Source organism: Brachyistius frenatus, unplaced genomic scaffold, assembly GCF_029030835.1.
Source record: "Brachyistius frenatus isolate BFR_SWC_R1_liver_20210118 unplaced genomic scaffold, ASM2903083v1 Contig_5, whole genome shotgun sequence".
NCBI classification, from domain to species: Eukaryota; Metazoa; Chordata; class Actinopteri; family Embiotocidae; genus Brachyistius; species Brachyistius frenatus.
This window is the reverse complement of record NW_027210604.1, coordinates 9,569,783-9,593,346: the sequence shown is the minus strand read 5'-3', so window position 1 is coordinate 9,593,346 and position 23,564 is coordinate 9,569,783. Positions and strand designations below refer to the sequence as shown.

At 41.8% G+C, this 23,564-nt stretch overlaps 3 protein-coding genes across 4 annotated transcripts; 1 reads left to right on the top strand and 2 right to left on the bottom strand.

The window, feature by feature from the left end:
* Positions 1–972: 972 nt before the first annotated feature.
* slc25a1a (solute carrier family 25 member 1a) lies at positions 973–6,780 on the top strand. Its single transcript, XM_069721559.1, has 9 exons — positions 973–1,349; positions 1,853–1,960; positions 2,044–2,143; positions 3,309–3,447; positions 3,559–3,643; positions 3,778–3,882; positions 4,031–4,146; positions 4,218–4,291; positions 4,395–6,780. Exons 1-9 carry the CDS (start codon positions 1,103–1,105, stop codon positions 4,507–4,509), a joined length of 1,089 nt encoding a protein of 362 aa, XP_069577660.1. The 5' UTR covers positions 973–1,102; the 3' UTR covers positions 4,510–6,780.
* Positions 6,781–7,042: 262 nt separating this feature from the next.
* On the bottom strand, positions 7,043–13,004 carry nle1 (notchless homolog 1 (Drosophila)). 2 transcript variants are annotated; one of them, XM_069721539.1, is made up of 13 exons: positions 12,942–13,004; positions 12,262–12,417; positions 11,682–11,902; positions 11,431–11,510; positions 11,249–11,325; positions 10,988–11,085; positions 9,110–9,302; positions 8,854–8,989; positions 8,709–8,755; positions 8,424–8,626; positions 8,109–8,268; positions 7,947–8,017; positions 7,043–7,845 (listed from the first exon to the last, which is right to left on the bottom strand). In XM_069721539.1, the coding sequence occupies exons 2-13, from the start codon at positions 12,400–12,402 to the stop codon at positions 7,833–7,835; spliced, it is 1,440 nt and encodes a 479-aa protein (XP_069577640.1). In that variant the 5' UTR covers positions 12,403–12,417; positions 12,942–13,004; the 3' UTR covers positions 7,043–7,832. The 2 variants fall into 2 exon arrangements, with proteins under 2 accessions (XP_069577640.1, XP_069577648.1); XM_069721547.1 differs by lacking the exon at positions 12,942–13,004 and adding an exon at positions 12,521–12,721.
* A 3,943-nt stretch (positions 13,005–16,947) lies between these two features.
* Positions 16,948–21,967, bottom strand: inpp5kb (inositol polyphosphate-5-phosphatase Kb). The gene is made up of 13 exons (XM_069722616.1): positions 21,747–21,967; positions 21,225–21,329; positions 20,957–21,065; positions 20,548–20,664; positions 20,005–20,180; positions 19,794–19,905; positions 19,611–19,720; positions 19,488–19,514; positions 18,272–18,488; positions 18,009–18,146; positions 17,831–17,919; positions 17,522–17,621; positions 16,948–17,343 (listed from the first exon to the last, which is right to left on the bottom strand). The coding sequence occupies exons 1-13, from the start codon at positions 21,965–21,967 to the stop codon at positions 17,275–17,277; spliced, it is 1,590 nt and encodes a 529-aa protein (XP_069578717.1). The 3' UTR covers positions 16,948–17,274.
* Positions 21,968–23,564: the final 1,597 nt, after the last annotated feature.

The window sequence follows — 23,564 nt, the reverse complement described above, 5'->3', positions numbered from 1 at the left end:
CAAAACAAAAATGACAACAATAAAATGAACAAAGCATGAAATTCCATTGTTTTACAATCTAACAAACCAAATGAACAAACAAAAAAAAACAGTCCTCCACTTAGTTTGTACTTTTGTCACAGGCAGGCTCTTTCGCTCTTTCTCTGTCATGCCCATGTTGGTGTCATGGGGGGGCAGGGTGGGTTATGGGTGTGTATGGAAACACTGACCTAGTTTCATTGTAAAGGGTGATCAGGGGAGGCAGTGTCTGTGTGTGCGCTCTGGCATGGGGAGACCACTATTTAAAGGAACATAGATTAAGAGGCAATACACCAAACTCTTGATTGCACGGCTCATGACAAACTACAAAGGAAACCTTATCCGTTTAATTTGTTTTCTATTATCATATACAGTGTTCTATGGCTCTCTGAATCTCTCTAATATGACACCTCAAAATCGAATTATTAAATCCACAAAAATTACATATCTCTGCATACTGTAGGCTATTCAATATCCGGTTAATTCCATTTATTCTACGCAAATACAATGCAGCGCTTTGGCTACCGGTCTATAGCACTATCTCCTTAACTTACATTATTAATATACAGAATTATTGTTATATTTTTCAGTGTATTACATGATTTGTCTCCTTATGGAAGATAGTTTCTCATTGGGATCGATGTATCTTTCCTTATATGTGTAATAATGTTAATTCATCCCTTCTAGACCAACTGATAATGCATTACCAGATAGTAAACATCATGTAAAGAAGCAGGTCTATTCAAATAATTGAAATGATAGAAGCAAGTTTGACTAAAGAAAAACGTTAGAATATCTTGTCAGTAGATTATCAGACTACTTATTTGCCCGACACATCAACAAAACAGAATCCTCCACATTATTATTGGTCGCCAAAAATCAGGCAGAGTCACGTGACTGAATTATGTTATTAGACAGTACGGTGAGCCAATGGCCTGCCCCATCACCTGACCGCTATTTGAATATTGATGTTCCCTCTGCCGCCACATTGGTGCGCCTGTCTGTGTTGCTGTTGTCTGACATTGTCTGCGTGGAACGACAATCAGCAGCACCGAGATTTGAGCAATCAGCCCGGACGACGGAAATGTCCTCGCTGCTGAAGCCGTTTTCGGTGTGTGAGGGGCCTTGCGAGAGCTGCGGTGCCGGGAGAGGATGCCCGAGCTCGGCTCCCCATCAGCAGCCTCCTTCCCAGCGTCTGGTCGCCGCAGCCGCCGCGACGGGGCTCGGCTCTCTGCCGGCACACCAGCGGCTGTACGCGGCGAGGAGGAACCTGGCGGCTGCGGCTGTCGGAGGGAGGAAAATCACGCATCCCGGAAAAGCCATCCTTGCAGGTTGATTTTACAGCGCATATATTCAGCCCATCAGTTTTTCGCCTCATTGATGCGTATTGCTTTGCTGCACACACACACACACACACACACACACACACACACACACACACACACACACACACACACACACACACACACACACACACACACACACACACACACACACACACACACACACACACCACAGCCTAATCTCAATCTGTCGCCGGTTAAAGCTGTCCATGCAGAACTGGGTCAAAACGCCCTCAGCCAGCAGTGATGCTATACAGCGTTTACATGATGTAGCTACATGTATCGGTGTATATTTCTGTATTTATTTGGTACCACACCCCCCTCCCCCTCCCTCCCATTTCTGTCTTGTGAAATAATGTAAAAAAAAGATGCTAAATGATTTCTGCTGTGTAATTCATCAGCACCTCTCTGCAAGTAATCCATGTAATCGTTTATAGCCTGCTGAACCAGGCTGACGGTGGTGTTTCTCTACTTGTCTGCCTCTCACTCAGGTGGCATTGCAGGAGGAATAGAGATCTGTATCACCTTCCCAACGGAGTATGTGAAGACCCAGCTGCAGCTAGATGAGAGAGCCAACCCGCCGCGATACAGAGGGATTGGTAGGTCATATCTGACAGCAGGCTGATTGCAGGTTTGTATGCATGTCTTCTGGTTTGTTCACTACCCGATGCTCTGTGAGCAGGTGACTGCGTGAAGCTGACCGTGCAGGATCACGGGCTCAGAGGGCTGTATCGAGGTCTCAGCTCCCTGCTCTATGGATCAATACCCAAATCTGCAGTCAGGTGAGGATGCACATATTATAATGGAGCAGCTTTTACTTCATAGACTTTATGTAAAACTGAGTTTCCTTCCCTAAAAAAGACAAAGGGGCTGGAAGAGTCGAGCCTCTTGCATCCTTTTAGTGTATAGCACCAGAGATGTGCAGGGTTGTAAACTTGAAACAGATGAATGATGTTGAAGCAGTGACATAGCATTTCTTGGTACTTAAAATTGGAATCTGTGAGAAAGATTGTTTATATTTGATATCAACAGCCCAAAAAAAAACCCAGCAACAACAACAGCAACAACAAAAAAAAGTCCATTCCCTAAAAAGTTCAGACCCCCAAATTCATGGTATATATACTGAACAATACCGACAACTGGGCTCGACGTTCCAGTGTGGAAGTTTCTCTTTCTCACGGCTGAAGTAAAACAAACATTATAATTTAAAACATCAACAAACAAACAAAATGCAAACGCAGAAAACAACAGAGAACCAACTAGCTAGAGTTAGCTGTCGGTTTTTACAATGCTACAATGCATTTTGAAATAGGCATCAATCCAAATAATCCCACTGTACTAACAAACTTGTGTTTTTAGGTCTTTGGGGCTATGAAACCATTTGCAAATGTTGAACGGACAAATACTGAGGTGTAGAGCGCACAATGACACAGCAATTCATGTAACTAACATTGGCAAGGTGGTGGGTTCACAAACCATTGCTACTTGCTGCTGCTGCAAAACTAACGTGCAGAAACAACAAAACAGTTTCCCGGAGCCAGAACACCACCTTAAAAATATCCACAGACAGGGAATTTAACAAGACCTGACAAACGAATGGATTAGGGTTTCCCATTTACGGAGCCAAGGTTGTGTACAAACACTGGATTATTTCAAGCGCGCACACATAACAGACAGTTTGCGGACCGTGAGGAGATATTTGCTCAATCTGACAAAATACTGTTTTAGATCAGAGTCGCTGACTCCCATTAATTCAAAGTCAGCCAGAGGTGTCGGGGCTGCAACTACTGATTATTGTCAAATTGTTCGATCTTTGAAACATCTGATATCTGTAAAGGAAAAGCAGCAAATTTTAACATTAGAGAAACTACACATTATTTATTTGATTCACTATTTTTTTTTTATTTTGCCCCTTTTAATTCTTGAATATATCCATCTTTTCTCTAGGTTTGGCACATTTGACATGCTCAGTAATCCAATGCGAGATGCCACGGGTCGGCTCGACAACACGCGGAGCCTCTTGTGTGGTTTAGGAGCGGGGATAGCGGAGGCTATCGTGGTCGTCTGCCCAATGGAGACACTTAAGGTAGGTGGAGGTGGTTGCGGTCGCACGTTTCTTTTTCTGTGGGAAGCTGTTGAATCAACACTGACCTGAGGAAAATCGTCTTGACAAAATGGTTCTTCCCATGTCCTCCAGGTAAAAATGATCCACGACCAGTGTTCCCTCCGACCTCGCTACAGAGGCTTCTTTCATGGAGTCAGTGAGATTATCAGAGAACAGGGTAAGAGATGTATTCCCTTCCTTACTACTTGTTACACATTTTGTCTGGGCACCCCTCACATTACGATTCGTAATATTACCAACATGTAAAATAATCAATTGTGACAAACCGCACCTATAACTAACTTCTTTTAGGTGTGAGGGGGACATATCAAGGTCTGACAGCGACCGTGCTTAAACAAGGAACCAATCAGGCCATCCGCTTCTATGTGATGAACGCACTGCGCAACTGGTACAAAGGTGAGAAAGACTACTTAATCACTACACAAATTCCAATGTCCCGGTCCTATTTTTAGGGATGTTAGTCCTTTTTCTGTCCATTTGATTGATGCATTTTTCTCTTATTTCCTTCTTTACTTTTGGGCAACCTTTGGATTTGACCTCTAAGGAGATGATCCCAGAAAAGAAATGCACCCAATTGTCACTGCAATGTTTGGAGCGACAGCAGGGGCAGCCAGTGTTTTTGGAAATACACCGCTGGATGTGGTTAAGACCAGGATGCAGGTGGGAAACACTCCTATCGTTCTATTACTGTCAGTGGGTTTATCTTTTGTAAGACACTGTGGTTTTTGTAGGGTTTGGAGGCCCACCGCTACAAAAACACAATGGACTGTGCCTTCCAGATCTTGAAGCATGAAGGACCCCAGGCGTGAGTAACCCACATCACGCTCCTCTAACCCGGTTTGCACTAACTTAAGTTCCACTCCGGTACACAAGCCATCTAACCTCATCTCGTCTGGTTCTTCGTGCAGGTTCTACAAAGGGACAGTTCCCAGGCTCGGCCGTGTGTGCCTGGACGTGGCCATAGTTTTCGTCATCTATGAGGAGGTGGTCAAACTACTGAACAATGTGTGGAAGACACAGTAGACCGTCCTGATGGTGACGGAGGTCTGGGGGGGGGGAAAGCACAGACCAGTGCCTCATGCTACGCACAACTGAACACCTCTATTCTAGATCATACTAACTGTCTGCATTGCCCTGAGCAGATGACAAGTTGTCTCGACCAGTTTCCACACCGTTTCATAAAATAAATGATTTGCAAGTCTTTACTCTAAACACGGGGACAAAAAAGAAAGCGAAAGTTGCTAGTTACAGAAAACAGCTCAGTGTTGACTGTAGTAGTCAGATTTAGGAACAAAGAGGGATTATATTACTTTGAAGGACAGGAAAAGGCAAACTTGTAGGCTCACTTTCCTGAGTCTGATTAACAGAAACACGAGTATATTGAGGGAAGACGGACAATATTTTAACCAAAGGTTTAATTTAGAAGGGCAAGAAATGGAAACAGAATTGAGTAGGTCGAAAAAGGGATATTGCGTGTCAGACATTTTAGCTTTCTATGACTGTTGTTACTGTACATGTCGTAGTGAACACTTTGTACCGAAACCATAAATGTGTCTTTTGATTCACTGAGAACTTACTGTGCTGAGCGAAGAGCAGAGGTCATACTGGACACAAACAAGCTTTTTGCAGTACTTTAAAATGTCTGTGCAGTACTTCAACACACCTCAGTGCTGTTATCGCTTAACTCGGCTGTTTGCTTGAGGTATCATCACACGATAAACGTTCACAGTACTTTCTTGCTGTGTCTTGGTGGTGAACTTCAGATACTGTTCGTTGTGCATTTTGTGGCCACGGCTGACTAATGAGTATTGCTGCATGAATGCTGATGTGGCATCTCCCCCGTTACACCCCGACAGCGGCTCGCAGGCTTGTTGAGGCTCCACAAACTGGTCTAGAGACTGCACCTCTCCAGCAGATTGTTTCAGGGTGTTAACATCATACAAGTAGTTATGAAACAAAATGTATGTAGCACAAGTTTCACATGCAGTCTTAATAGTGGGAGGTAACAGTAAATGAATAGAGGTTTGCGAGCTCGTGGGTTGCCATTCTATGAAAGCTACTACATTTTAGCCATCATCTCTATAGCCGCATGTAAAGGCTTCGTTTGGGAATATTTGACCAGTAATGCTTTGTTCAGTCTAGCTGACCCTCGTCATTTCCAACTATGTGCTGGTGTGCAGCCTTAAAAACAAAACTGATTCCACTTCTACTCCAGAAGAGATGGCATGTAAAGATGTCCCACTATGTAAGCCATATTACTTTGATGTCCTTTAGCCGTCAGTGGTTTTCATCTGCTTATTGATTCACTCAGCAAATAGGCCGTCCTCCAGTCAAATAATATGTCACTTTAATATTCTTTGTTTGCCTCAAGCGAAGCTCCTTTTTGTATGCTAACTAATACAATTGGTTATCGCCATCTCAGTCATTCTTTTCTCATGGTATTGACATCCAGTCCTGTAAATTTCAGGCACTAAAAAGTAAAGTAAGTAAAGTTTTTTTCTAAATAACCACATGAATCATTTTTTATGTAAAACTTCATAAAAGTGCAGCAAACAGAAGAAAAAAAATTAATCAAACCGACTCCTTGGTCTTCATGTTGCCTGTGATTGATAAGAATCGAAATATCTACGGTGCCTGAAACTTCGGACAGTACTGTATGTTGAACTACAAAAAGGTGCAAGTAGACATGTTAGAGGCTTAGTCACAGAACGGGTGACTACTGTTGAAGGCTTGATTTGATTGACCTAGTGGCACCACACAGCCTTGCACAGAAGCCTTTCAGTCCTCTTTGCCAAACTACTCCCTGATGGTAGAGAATATTTTTCACACATATTGTTTAATTTTTATGTTGCGACTATTTCCTTTTAATGCATATTTGTACTTTATAGATTCTGTGTTTATTCTTTGCTGCTTTTCACAAACAGGCCAGCCGCTTGTGTACCTCATCAGATGTGGTGTGATCATGCATTTCATGAAGATCTTGCTGGGCAGATTCAAGGTTTTGTTTGTGTTGAAGGAAAACCAAAACATGTCCGTACGACATCAGAAGAAATATTGTTAAAAACTATCTGTGCTCCAAGTATGATTTACATGATAATAATAAATAAATTTGTGATTATTAAACCTCACCCACACGTCAGTTAACATGTCAGATTAATAAAAATAAATTGTTCGGTGCAGATTCTGTGTTGGCACGTACATGTAATTATGAATGAGAAAACCCAGTTTTGCACTGTAGAGTACATTTAACTTCCATCCTGTATTATTAAATCTTTTTGGAAATTTTATGAAATAGATGCAACTGTTTGTATTCCTATTTACAACCATGATGGCTGTAACACTGCAATGACGCTTCACTGTTTATCAGTTGTTAGGTGGATGAATTGAAAACATCACTTGTCTAAAAATTATGCTAATTTAAGTAAATTCTAGTCCTTTAACCGACCAGTACCTTTTAAAAATGACCTCAACAGATGGTATAAACTATAAAAACTCAAAATTATGCAAATTGAGGCACAAGTAATGCATTCAAGGATGCATGAAACATTTTAAAAACCATTTTAAAAAGGTTTATTTGTACAGTGACGAATGGGAAAAATAGATGTTCCATATTTTCACAAATTGGTTGATTGACAGGAGGGTGAACACCATGCAATAGGTAGCAGAGCTTAAAAGACCTAACGTTTATGATAAATAATGAATAATATTTTTACCTGCTGGTTTCCATTAACACTTTTAAGACCATACTACCACTTAAAGCCATGTCAACACGATAAACACTTAATTTAAAGCTGATTCTTTACACTCGTGTAACTGGAATGTTGAACAAGTCGTTTCAACAGCGGGATGTGACTCACAGTTCAGACTTGGTGACACTTGGCTTCACTACAGCCTGCTGAAAAACCTGCAGGTTGAGGCTTTGCTGACTTCAGGACCGAGGAGATTAAAGGCTGAGGGAGCAGGACGACCTCTGTCGCCACTGAAATCAGAGGAAGGTATTAGTGCTCCCACCTGTTGTCTTGCTGGTCCACCAGTCACCAACAGTGTATAGTTCATCTAGTAAGGCTTAAGGTGCTGCGGATGATCTGGTTCAGATGTATGCACGGATGGGTGTCAAGCCAAACACCTTTACAGTCTTCCAACGTTAACATTCCCACCCAGGTTGAAGGGCATTTGTATTGTGACTTGAAGACTGGAGTTCCTCGACACAATGCCGTTATTGACAGACAGTGTCATAAAGTGTGTTTAGATGCAGTCTATCCACCTTTTGCTCCAGCTGCCAGGCTTCTTGACAGTAGAAGCTGTGACATCCTCTGCGGAAGTCAGGACGAAGAACGGCGACGTGGCTATCTCCTCCATCTGGAAATGGACAACACAAGACCAAAGGTTTCGGTGTGAGGAAGCATTGACCCCTCTAATAAACGGATAAAAAGAAAGAGGCTTCCTGGTGTCACACTCACATTCGGAGACATTTGTCTTTCCCGCCACTGGCCACTCGCTGCCCATCAGGACTCCAGTCCACTGTATAAACCTAAGCAGGTAAGAAACAAAGCGATTAATAAAAAAAATACTGTCAACACACATTTCTGAGGAAGAAGCGATGGCAGTGTTCTTTCCCTCACCTCGTCAGCATGGCCAGGAAGGTCCATGTTTAGCTTCCCAGTCTTGATGTCCCAAACTTTAAGTGTGCTGTCGCTGCTGCCGCTGACCAGCAGCCTGCTGTCTGCCGACCACGCCACTTGATACACAGATGCCACATGGCCCCGCAGGGACATTAAGTACCTGTGGGCAAGTGGACAAGCGGTGGACATTATTGAGACACACATCTTAAGCTGACAGTGCCATCAGCTGGACAACCGAAGTATTACATGCAGATTCATTCGAGTTCTCATCCGTGAAGAGATGAGAGGAGTTTTGCGGCGGAGAGATTTTCTTACTTTCCATTGCGTCCATCCCAGATTTTAATGGACTTATCGAAGGAGGCGGAGGCAAGCAGCCTGGTGTCTGGGGAGAAGAGCACTTCGTTGACCAGAGCGCTGTGGCCGGTCATCCTGGCCAACGGCTTCTTGTCCTCTGCAGGATTCCACATGAACAAGGTGAAATCATCTGAGCCTGACACCAAGCGCTCTGGAGCTGAACCCTGCAGCATAAGAACAGCGTCTGGGCACTGCAACAGGGACGTGTCGGATGGACTTTTACACGTCACAATCGACAGTACTTACCCTAACTTTATTATATCTCTGCAAGGCTCTCTCCTTCAGCTCATCCACTGGGGGAAAAAAACAAAAAAAAAAAAAAAAACGTGTTACTTCATACATCCTCTTATAAACATCGAAACAAGTGTACCACAAGAGTGGCGGGCCTTACGTGATCCGGTGAGATCCTGAGGGTTAATGGTGGCAGTGGCAGGTTCAAATGCTCCAGTACGCAAGACATAGTCTGTGCTGAGAGCAAGAGTGTTCACCCAGTGGGCGTGGCCCTGCAGAGTCCTGCACTGGACACCCTATGTCAACAGATAATCACATCTCATTACTCTTTGCCACGCAGATGTCTCCTCCCTCTCATTTAACTCTGTCTGTTCGAGGCAACGGATACTGTTTGCGACTCAGCCACACACACTTACATCTTTCGCTCTCCACACTTTGACTGTCCTGTCCTGGGAAGAAGTGTACAGCAGTCCATCTCCTCCCCACTTCACACAGGTGACTGACTGAGTGTGTCCAGTCAGGATCTTCTCGCAGCGTCCCAACACAGTGTCCCAGATCCGTACCGAGCCATCCTTAGAGCAACTGGCTAAGAACCGACACTCTGGGTTACTGAAAGGGAGAAGAGGAGGTGGATCAGAGCAGAATGTTTTAGTCAGTCCCAATTCAAAATCTAACAACACCGGCACACTACAGACACCTGCAGGCACTAGCTTCTCTCTCCTACTAGCTTCTGTAACGCCGTGTAATCTCCCATACAAACATGTATATATATGCAATTCAAACTTAAAACGTACCTTTTAAATGAAATTTAAAAAAAGCAGACTTATCTTGAATTAAAAGGTAAATATGCTATAAATTAAACTGGTGATGCTCATGAAGTTTCATAAAAAAATCTAAAAGGAACTGTAGCAGAGAAAGCCAATGAGGGGATACATACTGAACAACATGCAGATTGATCAAGCACCTCTCAGGTAACATAAGGTCTTCTTCTTTGGACTTTGGAAACTGGTGAGCTACGTGGTAAAATGCTGACTTCCTGCTCTTGCTTCACACATGAAGACGTGAGGCACTTTTGCGATGCCTTTAGCTCCTCGAGTCATCTTTGAAAGTAGTGAACAGGTTTGTTTTTATAGGCGGAGTGTTATTGTTTCATGCTTTCATGTGCCAGCAATGGGCATCACTGAGCTTTTGTCCTCAGTGTAAGAAAAACCCAGATTTCATACAGTCACTGCTGTATTTGAGTGTTGCCATGTTTACAAATGCAAACTACTGCTGTGACGAGTGTAGTTTTAGACTGTGGACATGACAGCATTAGCAGCAAATGGCTACCCCATGCATGCTGCGTCATGGGAAACGAGTGCCTTTAAAAGAAAAGCAGGAATTATTTTGACGTTAAAAAAAGTTACGATTTTCTTCCCACCTCAACTTTTTAAAAAAAAATTTTTTTTAAACAACGCACACATCATGACCAACTTGAAATAGGTCGCGACCCACCAGTTGACAAACGCCACACTACAGCACTTCGCAACTCTTGTAATTTCACCGATAAATAGCAATTCATTGTTGGCTTTTCCAAAACTAACCGGAAAATTGACCAGCTTGTCAGCGTAGTTATGTCATCATTACTTCAATATTCATGATATAACTCTCCCAGTGTTCGGGTCTCTATCTGTAGAATATAATATAATTTGGACAAGTTGGGACTAGTCATGACGGTCCGACTTATCGATGACCCGCCTCTGCTGTCACACTGGTGACATTTACAAACATCTGACTTGGATTTATGGGAGATTGTAGCTTTGAGGCAGCCGTGGCTACATGTTCGTCTGCATAGAAGCCACAGATTAGATTTTTTTTTTTTTTTTTATCGGTAAAGTTATATTGCAATGCTTGATTTTTAGTTGGATGATCATTCTCACTTCTGGAACAGAACGTATTTATAAAGTATACTATGCAACTATATTTTGGTTTTCTGTTTCACAATATTTTAGTGAACTGAATAAATGTCCCATGTTGTACAGGAAATTATGTAAAGGATCCTTTTTATTCAAGTGTCCCAGTACCTCATGACAGCCAGCCAGCAAGCTCAGGATTCTGAAACTAACTACTTCTCCAATAATCTAACCCTGTTATATCTTGTGTAACATATTCAAAAATCCTCGATGAAAAAGGAATAAAAGGTGCCGTTTCAGAGGTAAAATACATTGATACACAAACTGCATCTGAATGGGATTTCAAGTCTGCAGTGAAGTAAAAGACAGCAATTTCCAGAAGTGAGAAAGTGATGAACTCACAGATGGAGAGGTTCCCAGCAGAGCCAAGTGATCCACTTGGTGTGTCCTGTCAAAGTCTTCCCCATCTGTGCACCCGTCACTGGATCCCACAGAAAGATCTGCAGACACAGCCAAACCAGAAGTAAATACATCACGGAATACATCGTAATACACACAGGTCAGACGTACGTGTGTGTGTGTGTGTGTGTGTGTGTGTGTGTGTGTGTGTGTGTGTGTGTGTGTGTGTGTGTGTGTGTGTGTGTGTGTGTGTTTGAAGCCCACCTGACTGTTCTTGCACCCTGAAGCCAGCTTCTTGCCATCAGGTGACCAGGCGATGCTAAGCACCCAATGTGTGTGTCCTTAAACAAAGCACAACACAGTTTAGTGGTGTATAAAACCATCAATCAATCATCTGTATCTTGATGAATAGCGAACGATGCTGCCTTATAGAAGTGACTTTGTACCTCTGGCGGTGTGGTGAGGTGTCTCAGTTGTCAGGTCCCAAAAACGCACTGTGGTATCACCTGAACCGCTGGCCAGATATCTGAAACAAACAATGACAAATTCATTAGCAGCTACTTATATCTCCCCAGGGGTGTGACTTGAGAACATTATGTATTGTTTTAATCCCCTCTATGTGTTGATGTATCTTATAGTCTGTTGACAAATTGGCAAAGAAAAGCTGACAGTTGTTCACTCTGTCAGAGTTACTCACTTGCCAGTGGGGCTGAAGGCAGTTGAGATGACGGCCTCTGTGTGTCCTTGGAGTGTGCTGGTACAGCGGGCCACAGCCCGGACCTTGAAGACAGCCTGAGGCTGGTACACCACCGGCAGAATCTGCTCAGTCTCGACTTCAAGAGCCTTAACACATGATCCCAAACTAGACACCACCTCGGCCTCTCCGCGCACAAAAAACGCCAGCGGCACTGGCTCCTCCTGCAAGAGGACGACAGCAAAAGAACAAGACATTCACTCAATCTTACATTTCAGCTTTGAAGAACTTAAATGTCTAAGAAGGGCTAAAGAGATGATCTCAAGACAGTTGTATTAAGGCGTTAATACATTTTCAATAAAGCCATCTGCAGTTGGTTACTTGAATACAGTTGAAATAACAGTGAGAAATACGATCGGGATCGTTCCAAGTGATTTCCACCGTAATATTCACCGTTAGTATGTTAACCTCTGAGGCTATTTAAAAGGAAATATCATGGAGGTGGACAAAACGTGGCTGAATACGAAAGATGGAAAGCCGACACGTGAAGATGTGTGAATTAAGTTATTAAACGTCAGGTTACTTTCTGTAGCAGCGCATTGCAGACGAGCTGTAGTTTGTCCTGGGTTATATCTAGAGGCACATCAAAGGGGGAGCCCAGGAGCTCCCCATTCTCGTCCTGAAACTGGATCAGCAGCCGCTCCACGTCCTCACTCATCGTCATCTGTTTGCTTTGGATCTGACAAGATATTTTTACATACCAGGAGGGAGAGGAGGGAGAGAGATAAATACACAATCATAAATACGTTTATTTGAATAGTCCCTCTCTGAATGGCAGATACCTGCTCTAAGCAGCTCCTGGATTACGTTGTGAACGTGTTTGAGGCTCACGGGTGCTGCATCACTAAAAGCCCAAACCTTGACACTGGATTTGTTAACAGATTTAGCATTAGCCTGTCCATCCTATTAAAACGGATGTAGTTCGCCACGAGGTGCTGTCAAATCTCAATTTTGAAATATTGTCCACGTCGAAGCAACACTTTACGACACAATACCCATTACCTTAACTCACTGACGTTTATTTAGGAAACAGCCGGGAGCATGTTGGCTAACCGCGCTAGCCTGCAGTCAGCTAACATTTTCAACATCTAAATCTTTTGAGAACATCTTTTACAGAGCAGGAGGAGAGCCGACATCCGTCCACACAACCGGGTCGAGTTTGATCTGACTCTGGATCGACTAATAAATACGCTAAAACTTTACCTTTAAGCTCAGTAACGGCGCGTTAGAGCTCCCCACGTGTTTATCACCGAAGAGCCTTTCAGCGAAAGATTTACCAGGAAGCCGAAGTTGTCATGTCTGTGAACAGCTCCGCGCAATGCATTATGGGAGTTTACCATACTCATCTTTAACCTTTATTATATTTCTGTAGTTCCCTGCTCTATTTTTTTTTTTAAATTTTTTTAAATACTCTGTGTAAATGATGATACTTCTTCTACTAACACTAATAATAATAATAATAATAATAATAATAATAATAATAATAATGTCATTAAAACTGTAAGCAGTGATCTGCGGGCCCTCAGCACGCTGCACGAAGGTCTGCATATTCCCCCTTGCAGTTTACTTCTTTTTTTTTTTTCTCGATCTCGTTCCTTATTCTTCTTAAAAAAAAAAAATAAAAAAAATCCCTTTTTTTTGGCGGATTTAACATCTTCAAAAACTTATGAAAGTTGGTGCCTGACACAAGTTTCGTGAGGTTTGGAGCATCTAATGACCTTAAACTTCAACTTCCTGTGTCACAACGAAATATCAAACATCATAACATCATAACATCATCGTCCTGGCTATACTATATACAAAAATTAATTTTGAGTCACTTTTTGGACGACATGCTGTCTTTTTTTTTTTTTTTTTTTTTTAATCATTTTTTGGAGTGTGACCTTTTTCTGAACTGACATGATGCCTCAAGTGGGGATTGAACCCAGTTACTTCTCACTGTGAGGCAACTGCTTTAACCACAACATCTCTGTCATACTGGAGCATGTTGTCTGAAATATGATTTTAAAAAAAAAAAAGTCATTCTATGGCATTAAAATGTATAAATGGGATTAAAGTTTGTGGGAGTTTGGACAGAAATGCAAGAAGACACACCCTTTCTTTTTTGTGATTGACTTTTTGTATTATTGTTGACCTTTGGTTTGGTATTGGCATGACTGCATTTACAACACAAACCCAAAACCAGCAAATGCACAACCATGTGGGTTACCCTTAGAGGGTCTCGCCCTCTGTGAAACATGTGTAATACCATGAGCGGGGCTCGAACAGCATCCTCATGAGGTCATTTCCAGCTCTGAAACAGCATCGTAGACCGCTGGAGTATCTTCAGCGCTGAAGAAAGAGTTGCGACGGAGAAAGTGTTTCACTGAGTTTACTCAGAGCTTTTCCAGTGATTTCAACTGGTTAACTCAACAGGTAAAAGAGTCTACTTCACCAAGGTTGCTATTAATGGTTCAAATTCCACCTTGGCCCGTTGATGGTAATTCAACTTTTAGTTAAGTTGAAATGTTTGAAGAAATTGAAAAAGTTTTGCATACATTACACATTATAGGAAGATATTTAATATCACTGCAGACCTCCTTGAAAACAAGTATATCTACTATCCAAAGAATGTCTGCGGCAATTTTGGTCACTTTTGAATGAATATTTGTAGACAGTGGAGTTATAGGTTGCAGTGAGCCAAAGATTTCTCACAATGCAGACCATTTCCTGGGGAGATTGGTGGTTAGCACTGTTGACTCTCAGCCAAAAGTTTGGGGTTCAACCCCCCCCACTTTGTCATGACTTTTAATAATTTAAAACAACAAAGTTTGCCACATCACCGTAGCGATGCCCTTTGACGATAAGGCTTCTCAATATATCATCATCAACATGTTAAGGCTATTCTTACCCAAATTTAGGTTCATGTGATCATGGCAGACTTTTATCAGGGATGTAACGTTTGAGGAAGATTGGAATATGTACATAAAAGTTACAGCAACTTGTAGTTTCATGGCGAGACGCTGAAAATGGCCGCCACGGGCACACTGATCGACGAAAATAAATTCCTTTGATAACTTTTCATAAGATAGGACAGACACAACTTCAGGTCGGTACATCAAAGTCTGTAGGAGGAATTTGTTAAAATACAACACATGCCAATAGCCAAAAAAGGTGACTAAATTAAAAATGGCGGACTTCCTGTTTAGTTGAGTATGATTTTTTTTGTTTTTTTTAATATTTTGGACAACATGCTATTGTATGACACAGTGGTGCAATTGTTAGAGCATTTGCCTCAGTGAGAAGTAACTGGGTTCAATCCCCACTTGAGGCAATCACGTCAGTTCAGAAAAAGGTCACACTCCAAAAAGTGATAAAAGTCATTTTTGTATATTGTATAGTCAGGGTGATGAGGCTAAGTTTGATGTTTCACCGTGACACAGGAAGTTGAAGTTTATGGTCAAACGATGCTCCAAACCTCATGAAACTTGCGTCAGGCACCAACTTTCATGAGTTTTTGAAGATGTTAGAGCCGCCAAAAAAAGGCAATTTCTTTTGAGAAGAATAAGGAACGAGATCGAGAAAAAAATAAAAACTGCAAGCGGGAATATGCAGACCCTTGCGTGCTGCACGTCGGGGAGCCGGCGGCCCCGACCCGCTGGATCCTCGACGTGCAGCATGCGAGGGCCCGCTTATCACTGCTTGCAGTTTTAATTACTAATGTATTAATTAGGAGTCATATCTGTCTATATGTCTTAGTCCTACTACGTTGTCTCGTTTATAGTAGCGAGAAATGATATAGGCCATTTAGCAGCATAATACTGGTATTATGCATATTCAAATACACATTTGAACATACAATCATATGTAGGCCTATAGATAAATAACGTGACGGGTTTGTCTGTTAACCCTATGAATCTGAAATATTTAGGTTTCCATGTAGTTCTTTCAAGTTTACCAGAAATGATGTGAAAATAAAATAGCTAATGACTTATAAATAAATGACATCTAACACCACATAAACACCCAGATGAACCTATAAGTCTGAATAGGTTGGTTCTGTATGTGCAATAAACTCTGCAATGAGCCTACAGATTTAAGGTGAAAGAGAAAATAGTCAGAGGTTTTCTTAATTTCATGCCCTCAAGTCAGAATTGGGTTTGATTGCATGTGTTTGATTCACTGAAATTGATTCTGTTGTAATAAAATAAAATTCTTAGGCTAAGGTTACAGTTCTGAATTACTGGTGTTTTAACTTAGTACTCATCACTATCCCCCTAATTCGTCATTAACCTTGGAGGGGAAAACATGTCACATTATTTGTATTAATATAATCACAAATAAATCAGTTCTTATGCAATATATCAACATACTTTCAGTCAGCTGGTAATTTTCAGTTTTTATTAGACTGCAAACTTGTTGAGAGGATGGATTGAGTTGGCAAGTTTTCATCAAGAGGAAAACATCCTACTTACATTTGAAATATAAGTCACAGTGATCACAGACAGATTTCACAGCACTTCTTTTCCAGTGGTTTGTTACCTCACATCCTTCAGCTTAACTTCTTGTTGCATTCATTCAATCAAACAACCAGATATACACAATTTCAACACATGCACACACATTTCTTCTTTGAAAACAATCATAATTTTTGCTTTGGAATAGAAAAGGAACCCTGTATTGCATTCTGTTGAGAAATCACAACTTAGAGCAGGATAAATAAATCTTTAAATCCATGTAAAATCAAATTATAATCATTATTCTATTTGCTGCCTTAGGGTCATTGTGCACATTAGATTTACATTATCCTCATTTACATTACACATATTGTTACAAAGCAATATATTACTCAGTGTAGAAATCCCCATCAAAGCCCATATCTAATATTAAATGTTGGATGAGTAATTCAAGTGTTTTTTCTCCTACTTCTCTGAGACACTTGGGTCCAACAGTTGGTGCAAACAGCCCATATAAAGAATTTTAAAACTCAATTATCAGATGTATCTTTCTTCATTATTATAACATAAAGCAAAATAGTCTGCATCAACATAGAATCTTCTATACAAGTGTCATGATTACTGTATAACCTGCAGGGGCACTAATGTAGACCAAACCAAAAGATAAAAATGTATATTCAAATAATCTTTGACAGAGGACTATATTGACCCACAGTGCACTTCTACTATTTTCAAAAACAAAACTTAACACAATTTTTGTTTTAAAGCACCTGTGTAGTTTGGCATGTTTATTCCTGTAATTGTTGTCTGATAGGCTAAAAAGGCCTCTGGATCCGCTGCTAGGCTGCTCATTAAAGTGATTTTTATTTTTTTGTAGCAAACCTGCTCCACTGTGATTGAACCTTGAAGGCAGAGTAGGAAAAAACTAATTGAAGTTTCCAGTCCATGTGTTGGCACTGTGCGGTGGCCATTATTTAATGACAGAGTCGGCTTATCTAGTAGATGAGGGAGTTCATCTCTGGGCATTTTAAAGTCTGAATCAAATCTGTGGGACTTTGCAGCAGACAGGAGTAAAATGCAGCCCTGCAGTAAATTTGTTCTTATTTGTTGACCCCATTGATCTCTTCAGGAACGAGGCCTTCCATGACAGCGCGCTTTGACTCCAGGATCTGCAGGACCAAAACAAAGTTGGGATTCAGAAGGTAGTACAGTGCCATGCACATTTCTTTCAGCAGATATACACTTAGTGATCACATAAATAGATAGACATGATCATCCTCTAATTAAACAAGTGATAATAAGATGATGACACATAACAAAATACAGAGGTGATAATGGTCCACTCACCTGGAAGCTAGCACTGAGGCCAAGGATGCTTTGCATGTTTGTGCTGAAGTAACCCAAAACATACAGTCCACCAAGCAGAGGGATCTCATTTTTATCCACACTTATCTGCAAACAACACACACACACACACACACACACACACACACACACACACACACACACACACACACACACACACACACACACACACACACACACACACACACACACACACACACACACACACACACACACACACACACACACACACACGTAAATTAAGCAAACAATCATACAGCAGGTGTCAAAACAAATACCTCAAAAATGCACCTTACCTGGATGACTTCATTTATCTCTGGCAGGTCAATCTCTCTGACCCAAACAAAGGTTTGATAGTCAGACGCACTTTTAAATCCCACCTGCAGGTCAACAAACCCATCAGTTCAAATCCACCTAGTGTCATTTTGTTTTACCATCTGACTTTATTTGTCTACATCTGTCCCAGTACCTTGTATAGGCCAATCCAGTCCCATGTGGAAGACAAGAAGTCCTCTTGGACGGTGTAGGTTAAAAGTGCATCCTGGTCAGCACTCCATAAACCCACAGGAGATACATGCACAAGTGGAGTGTCAAAGAATTTCCTCAGCTGTTGGAAAGACAGGAATATTGAGAAGGCGCTTTAAAAATGCAGGAAAAGCTCTTCTGTTTGAATTAATGGGAAAGAAGAAGACCAACATGAGTCCTCGTGTCTTACAGTGCATCTGCTCTCACCTCCACACTGAAGGTTGCAATGACAGGTTTATGGTCACTAACTCCGTAGCTCATGTCACTGGTATATTTGTCCTGGGCGACCAGGATTGGATACTCATCTTGTGCTTCATCTGTGGAAGTCGATGCCTTATCATCATCATCGTCCTGTGACGTCAGGCTATTGGGTTTAATCCGCCAGAGGATCCGATCTGTCCAGGCTGGCTTCCTCTTCTTCCCACTGAGCAGAGAAAATAAAAGTGTTCACAATCACAATTTTACTTTGAGGTTGAGTTAAAATGTTTGTTTCCATTTCTTACCTGATATGCCACATATCCATTTAAGTCAATCAATTGAAATCAAACGTACAATTCTTATATACAAATTTTAGAAAAAAGTGCTGTTAAAGAACACAAACCAGACAAACACACACACACACACACACACACACACACACACACACACACACACACACACACACACACACACACACACACACACACACACACACACACACACACACACACGCGCAATGCAGAGTTGTACCTACAGTGCAGCATGCTGAGGAGAGATGAGGGATGCTGCGAGTGGACAATACCATTTGAAATGGTATTACAGCCGATATATACACTAACTCACTATAAAAAGCAGGGGTGTGCTGGGTGCAGAGGGGAGTTCAGGTCTAATGGATTTGAAGATCATGTCTGCAATTCACACATTTGTGTCTTGTCAGTTACATCAGTTTCTCCATATACTTGATTGTAGGTTATATGCAAATAACCCTCAATGTCTCTATTCTATAATATGGGTGCCCTCTTTTTTCTTAAGGGGCGTATCTATGGAGATACCCACCTTGGCGGGTCTAGCTCCCTGTACCAGCCCCCCAAACAGACAGACAGCAGCCCCCAGGTGAGGGAGGTGAGGAGGAAGAAGAGGGTGGTGCTGCAGCGCTGCAGGGGCCTGGGTCTGTACATGGTTAGGGGCAGCGCCACAGTGCTCTTTCTGACAGAGAGACACACACACATGCTGCTGGTGTCAGGAATGGATAAGACTAAAAGAAGGAGCTGCTCCCAACCTCATCTATAACTGTGCTTCAGGGTTTTACTGCTGTGGCCAGTCCAGTGTGTCTCAGGGGTTTTGCTTCAACTAAGGATGTGGTGGAAAAAAGCTTTGTGATGGTGCTGTGACTGAGACATAAAGGACTGTGGGGCATGCAACACAAACAAATATAGAGTCTTACTTAAAACCCAACCATGTCTTTGGAGTGCTGTGCAAAATTCAAATAGAAACAAGAGCACCGATGAAGTTTTTAATGTGTTGAGTATTTGTGCGTAATATATCTGTTTGCACAGACACGTGTTACCTGGTATCATAGGTGTCAGAGTTACGGTCAAACTTGTAGGTGGGTTTAAAATTTAACGGCCCTTCCTCAAACTCCTGCAGGAAAGGTTCCTTCTTCTTCATCATGAGGAGCTGCAGGAACATGACATGACTCAGCAAGTGTGTGATATTGTGCGTTTGAATGTTGCTCTCTGCGGTGGAATACCTGGTCTCTGTTCCACAGCAAATTAAAACGTCCACTGTTGATGGATGAGCGGAGGAAGTGCAAGCCGTGATCTGCGATACGGAAGTTTAGATCCCCCAAACAGAACACCACCCTGTGAGAAAGAGAGAGAAAAAGATGAGGCCCCATTTTTCCTGTGCAACAACCCTCATATATTTACAGTGTTTGCGTGCCTCTGTGTGGATGCACTGACTTATGGTCCAGGACATTCGGGGTGTCAGAGATGTCGAACTCTTGTGTGTCCAGGATGTACTCAAACTCATCAACGCGCTGCAGAGCGTAGTTCATGTGAGCTGCGAGGTGGCAGTTGAGGAAGCACACCATGTGGCCGTAGAAGGAAAAACGCACGGACACGCCTCCTTTATTACCCTGACACAGATACACAGGGGAGGAGGAGGAAGATTTCAATCTAATCTTTCAGAGGGAATGACAGCAGACCAATCGAAAGAAAAAAAAAATACAGATTTATTTGTTTACTGCAGATTAAGGTGGATTATGGTTCAGACCATTTGCCTTGCAAGTATTTGCCTCAGTGTACCGCACCAGTTTTAGTTCTTTGTCAGTGATTTCTTTCTCTCAAAGCTGTCGCACATTCCACTAAACAAACACAATAGGCCTTTCATAATGTGTTTAAGCCCTACAACATCTGATGCCAGTGAGATTCCTGGTGTGCACAGTTTATTAGTGTTGTCTGCAGGGTTCAGGGATAATCGGCACCCCCATTCGAATTTCCTACCCAGTAGCCAAAGAGGCCAGTGCGAGTGTACGTGGTCTGCATGTCTCTGATGAAGGGGAGATGAATTTGTTTGGCAAAAACCAGCAACAGCAAACCCTGCATCCTCACTGATGTGACCTAGACACAGGTGGAGGAAGAGAGAGAGAGATTTTAAGTTGTACAAGTTTTGTACATTTTTGGTCTTTATTTATCCTAGTTTCAAATCATATAAGTCTAGTATTAACTGGATTCTTATATTATATAATGCTTCTGCATATTTACAGAGGAATGAAAAATATAAGTAAAATAAAACAAAATCAAAAAATGTATGCCCACAGTGTTAAAGTATGTTTTGTTTATATCTGCTGTTAAAACACATTCATTCAGGTGACAGTACTAAATCCCATTTCCTTCTTCTGTCCTCTGTCACCTTGACAAAGCCTCTGGGTGCCAGCGTGTCCATGAGAACGTGGCTCCAGGAGTCCTCCACCATCATGTCTGAGACGAACCTCACCGGGGTGGCGTTCACCTCCTGCAGGCTGACACACACCAACACAAACAAAAGGCAAACAATGACACGCTGACATCGTTAATCCTGCTACTTTGGTCCAGTGTGGCATCTTTTCCTTCTTTTCTTGCCAAGCCAATAAATAATTACCTCTCATTTGTTAATCACTTTATGTAATGTTATTTCTCACCCAATCACATAGAGGTCTGCTGGGGGCTGGACATTTAGTTGCAGCAATGAGGTGACGTCTTCAGGAGGCTCAGCTGTGGCTACGTTCCAGGTCACCATGTGCAGCCTGTCAGAGTGTTGAGTTTCGACCAAAGGGATGGAAAAAGAGAAAGTACTCAAATACTTTAGCCGCAATATTACATTTTGTTTGTTGTTATTACAATAGTGTCATTGTTCAATGGAAATCTATACAACTTTGGCATGCAAACTTAATACATGCTTTCATTTCTACTTTATTTCAAAATACAATACATATTGTTACAATACAACTGTTAGTGCCCTCAAAAAATGTAAAACTAATAAACAAAACAAAACAGTTTATTAAACTTTTTCTTCTTAATAATTTAGATTCTACTATATTTTCTCCAGGGTGAAACTACATAAGTATAAGAAGTTCTTCATTTTTCTTAGAAACATAAACACCAGTTGCGAGTGTATCTGTGTGAACTTGTGTATGCGTGAGTAAGCATGTGCACTGGTCAACCTGAATTCATCTGTGGGAATGAAGCGTCCACAGAGCTGAAATGCTTCATCCAGCGTGCGAGATACTTCCTCGCTGGCTTCATCATCAGAACTCAGGTCCTCTATGCAGGTCATCAGCTGGGACAAGCGCTGGCGGAGGAGCATCTTTGACTTCGAGCCCTGAGATGCCGAGCTGCTCATGCTGTCTGAGCGCACGCGTGGACTGTCTGTTAGAGGGTCCATCTTGGAAGGTGAGTGTGTTTACCCGTAAAGAACCGGAGGGTCCTCACGGTATTTAAGGAAACTACTCAAATCAAAAATAAAGATGCAGTCCAGCAATGGAAAACAAGCAAAATCCAGGGAAAAAGCTGCTTTTGGTTTGATTTCTCCTCAGACTTCTTTAGTTGAGCTGGTTGCAGACATTTGATGTGAGGGGCCTCCACTCCGCGCAGGCTGCTGGAAGTAACATGAACTGATTCCAAGTTAGTCAAATCTCTCTGCATGTGTTCCAGGCAGCTTCTGTTAAAGGTCCTCCAAACTGGCCAGCTTGAAAAACTCAAAAGCCCAGGAGTGAAGTGTGTCTGTGCAGCCCTTTCTCTGGCCAAGTCCTGTGTGGTCATGCAACTGTGGAGCAACGAGTGACAAAGCCGTGGGGTTGGCTCGGGAATGTAGGCGAGAATGGGTCAGAGTTGGGCATAATCGCAGGCAGGAGACAGACACGTGAATGTGAATGAGTTTTTTCTTTAAGTGTGTGCAGCCACAGAGTGTAGGTAGAAGAGGAGGACTGGATGCTGATCCTCCATCACAGTAAGTATGTTGCAAGACTTGAGTAACCCTTCAGATCCCTAAGAGGTTTACTCCCAGCGTTCCCTCTATTAGCTGAGCACACAGAACAATGCATTTAACCCCACAATTACACTGCGGCATTAGTTGAGGGGACAAGAGTGCACAAAAGCATTAGCTTCTTTTGGCCTCAATCCAGGCACTTCTCATATGGGTGAAAGGTTATCTTTGTAAACCCAGAGAGAGGTGGGGGTAGATGGGTGGAGAGCTTAAATGCAGTTTTATAAGCTCTAACACAGATGTGTGTTTTTTTTTTTTTTTTTTTTAACAAAAGCTCGAATAAGTCTAATTAACGATTGTTGTAGCACAGTTAATAGTGGACCAATTACATAATAGTGTGGCGGTACATATTACAGGAAGCAATTAGCAAGTGCAACGCATTTGCCCAATACTTGAATGGTTTAAATATTTCGAAATCATAAATGCGGTGAATATCTTCGGCTTTAGAGCTTTTAGAGTTTAGCCAGTACCAACCTGTCTCTGTAAAAAACAACTAACGTAGAAACAGTAGTGTAATTATCAATGCAAGTTTTAAATGTGTTCACGAACTTGCATCTTTAATTTCAAGATGCTGAACTCTGTACATTACAGTAAAAAATATGTCTTTACTTGTTATCTGAAACAATAGACATCATCATACCATCGCTGCGCAACTCAACTGAACATCGCTTTGGATGCCATAAATATTGTGCTGATTATTGTTTAAAATAATTGATTCCATGTGTGAGCAATGTAACCCAAAATTATTATTGTTACTGATTCCTTTGAGTGAAATCTGAACAGCACTACAACCATACACATAAATAAAACTTGAATATATTTATGTTCATTTCTGATTGAATTGCTGTTGAGTTGAATCACTAAACCACTAAACCATTGCAGAGAGTCAACAATGTAATAGTTGGATAACTGTGGATAATATTAAGACAGAGGGATAGGTGCCCCAGTTCTTCTTGCCACTACATGTAACAGTGTCACATGCAAAGACTTAGAGCAT

What these genes read in the sequence shown, in the direction of transcription:
- nle1 (XM_069721539.1), bottom strand. Translation starts at nt 12,402, where the DNA reads ATGACGATGAGTGAGGACGTGGAGCGGCTGCTGATCCAGTTTCAGGAC. An exon ending in TGCTGGGAACCTCTCCATCT is followed by an intron (nt 9,303 to 10,987) that starts GTGAGTTCATCA and finishes TCTCCCTTTCAG; the next exon opens with TAACCCAGAGTGTCGGTTCT. An exon ending in TTCCTGGCCATGCTGACGAG is followed by an intron (nt 8,018 to 8,108) that starts GTGAGGGAAAGA and finishes TTACCTGCTTAG; the next exon opens with GTTTATACAGTGGACTGGAG.
- slc25a1a (XM_069721559.1), top strand. Translation starts at nt 1,103, where the DNA reads ATGTCCTCGCTGCTGAAGCCGTTTTCGGTGTGTGAGGGGCCTTGCGAG. An exon ending in ATACCCAAATCTGCAGTCAG is followed by an intron (nt 2,144 to 3,308) that starts GTGAGGATGCAC and finishes TCTTTTCTCTAG; the next exon opens with GTTTGGCACATTTGACATGC. An exon ending in TGAGATTATCAGAGAACAGG is followed by an intron (nt 3,644 to 3,777) that starts GTAAGAGATGTA and finishes AACTTCTTTTAG; the next exon opens with GTGTGAGGGGGACATATCAA.
- inpp5kb (XM_069722616.1), bottom strand. Translation starts at nt 21,967, where the DNA reads ATGGACCCTCTAACAGACAGTCCACGCGTGCGCTCAGACAGCATGAGC. An exon ending in ATTCCCACAGATGAATTCAG is followed by an intron (nt 21,330 to 21,746) that starts GTTGACCAGTGC and finishes ACACTCTGACAG; the next exon opens with GCTGCACATGGTGACCTGGA. An exon ending in GCAGACCTCTATGTGATTGG is followed by an intron (nt 21,066 to 21,224) that starts GTGAGAAATAAC and finishes GGTGTGTGTCAG; the next exon opens with CCTGCAGGAGGTGAACGCCA.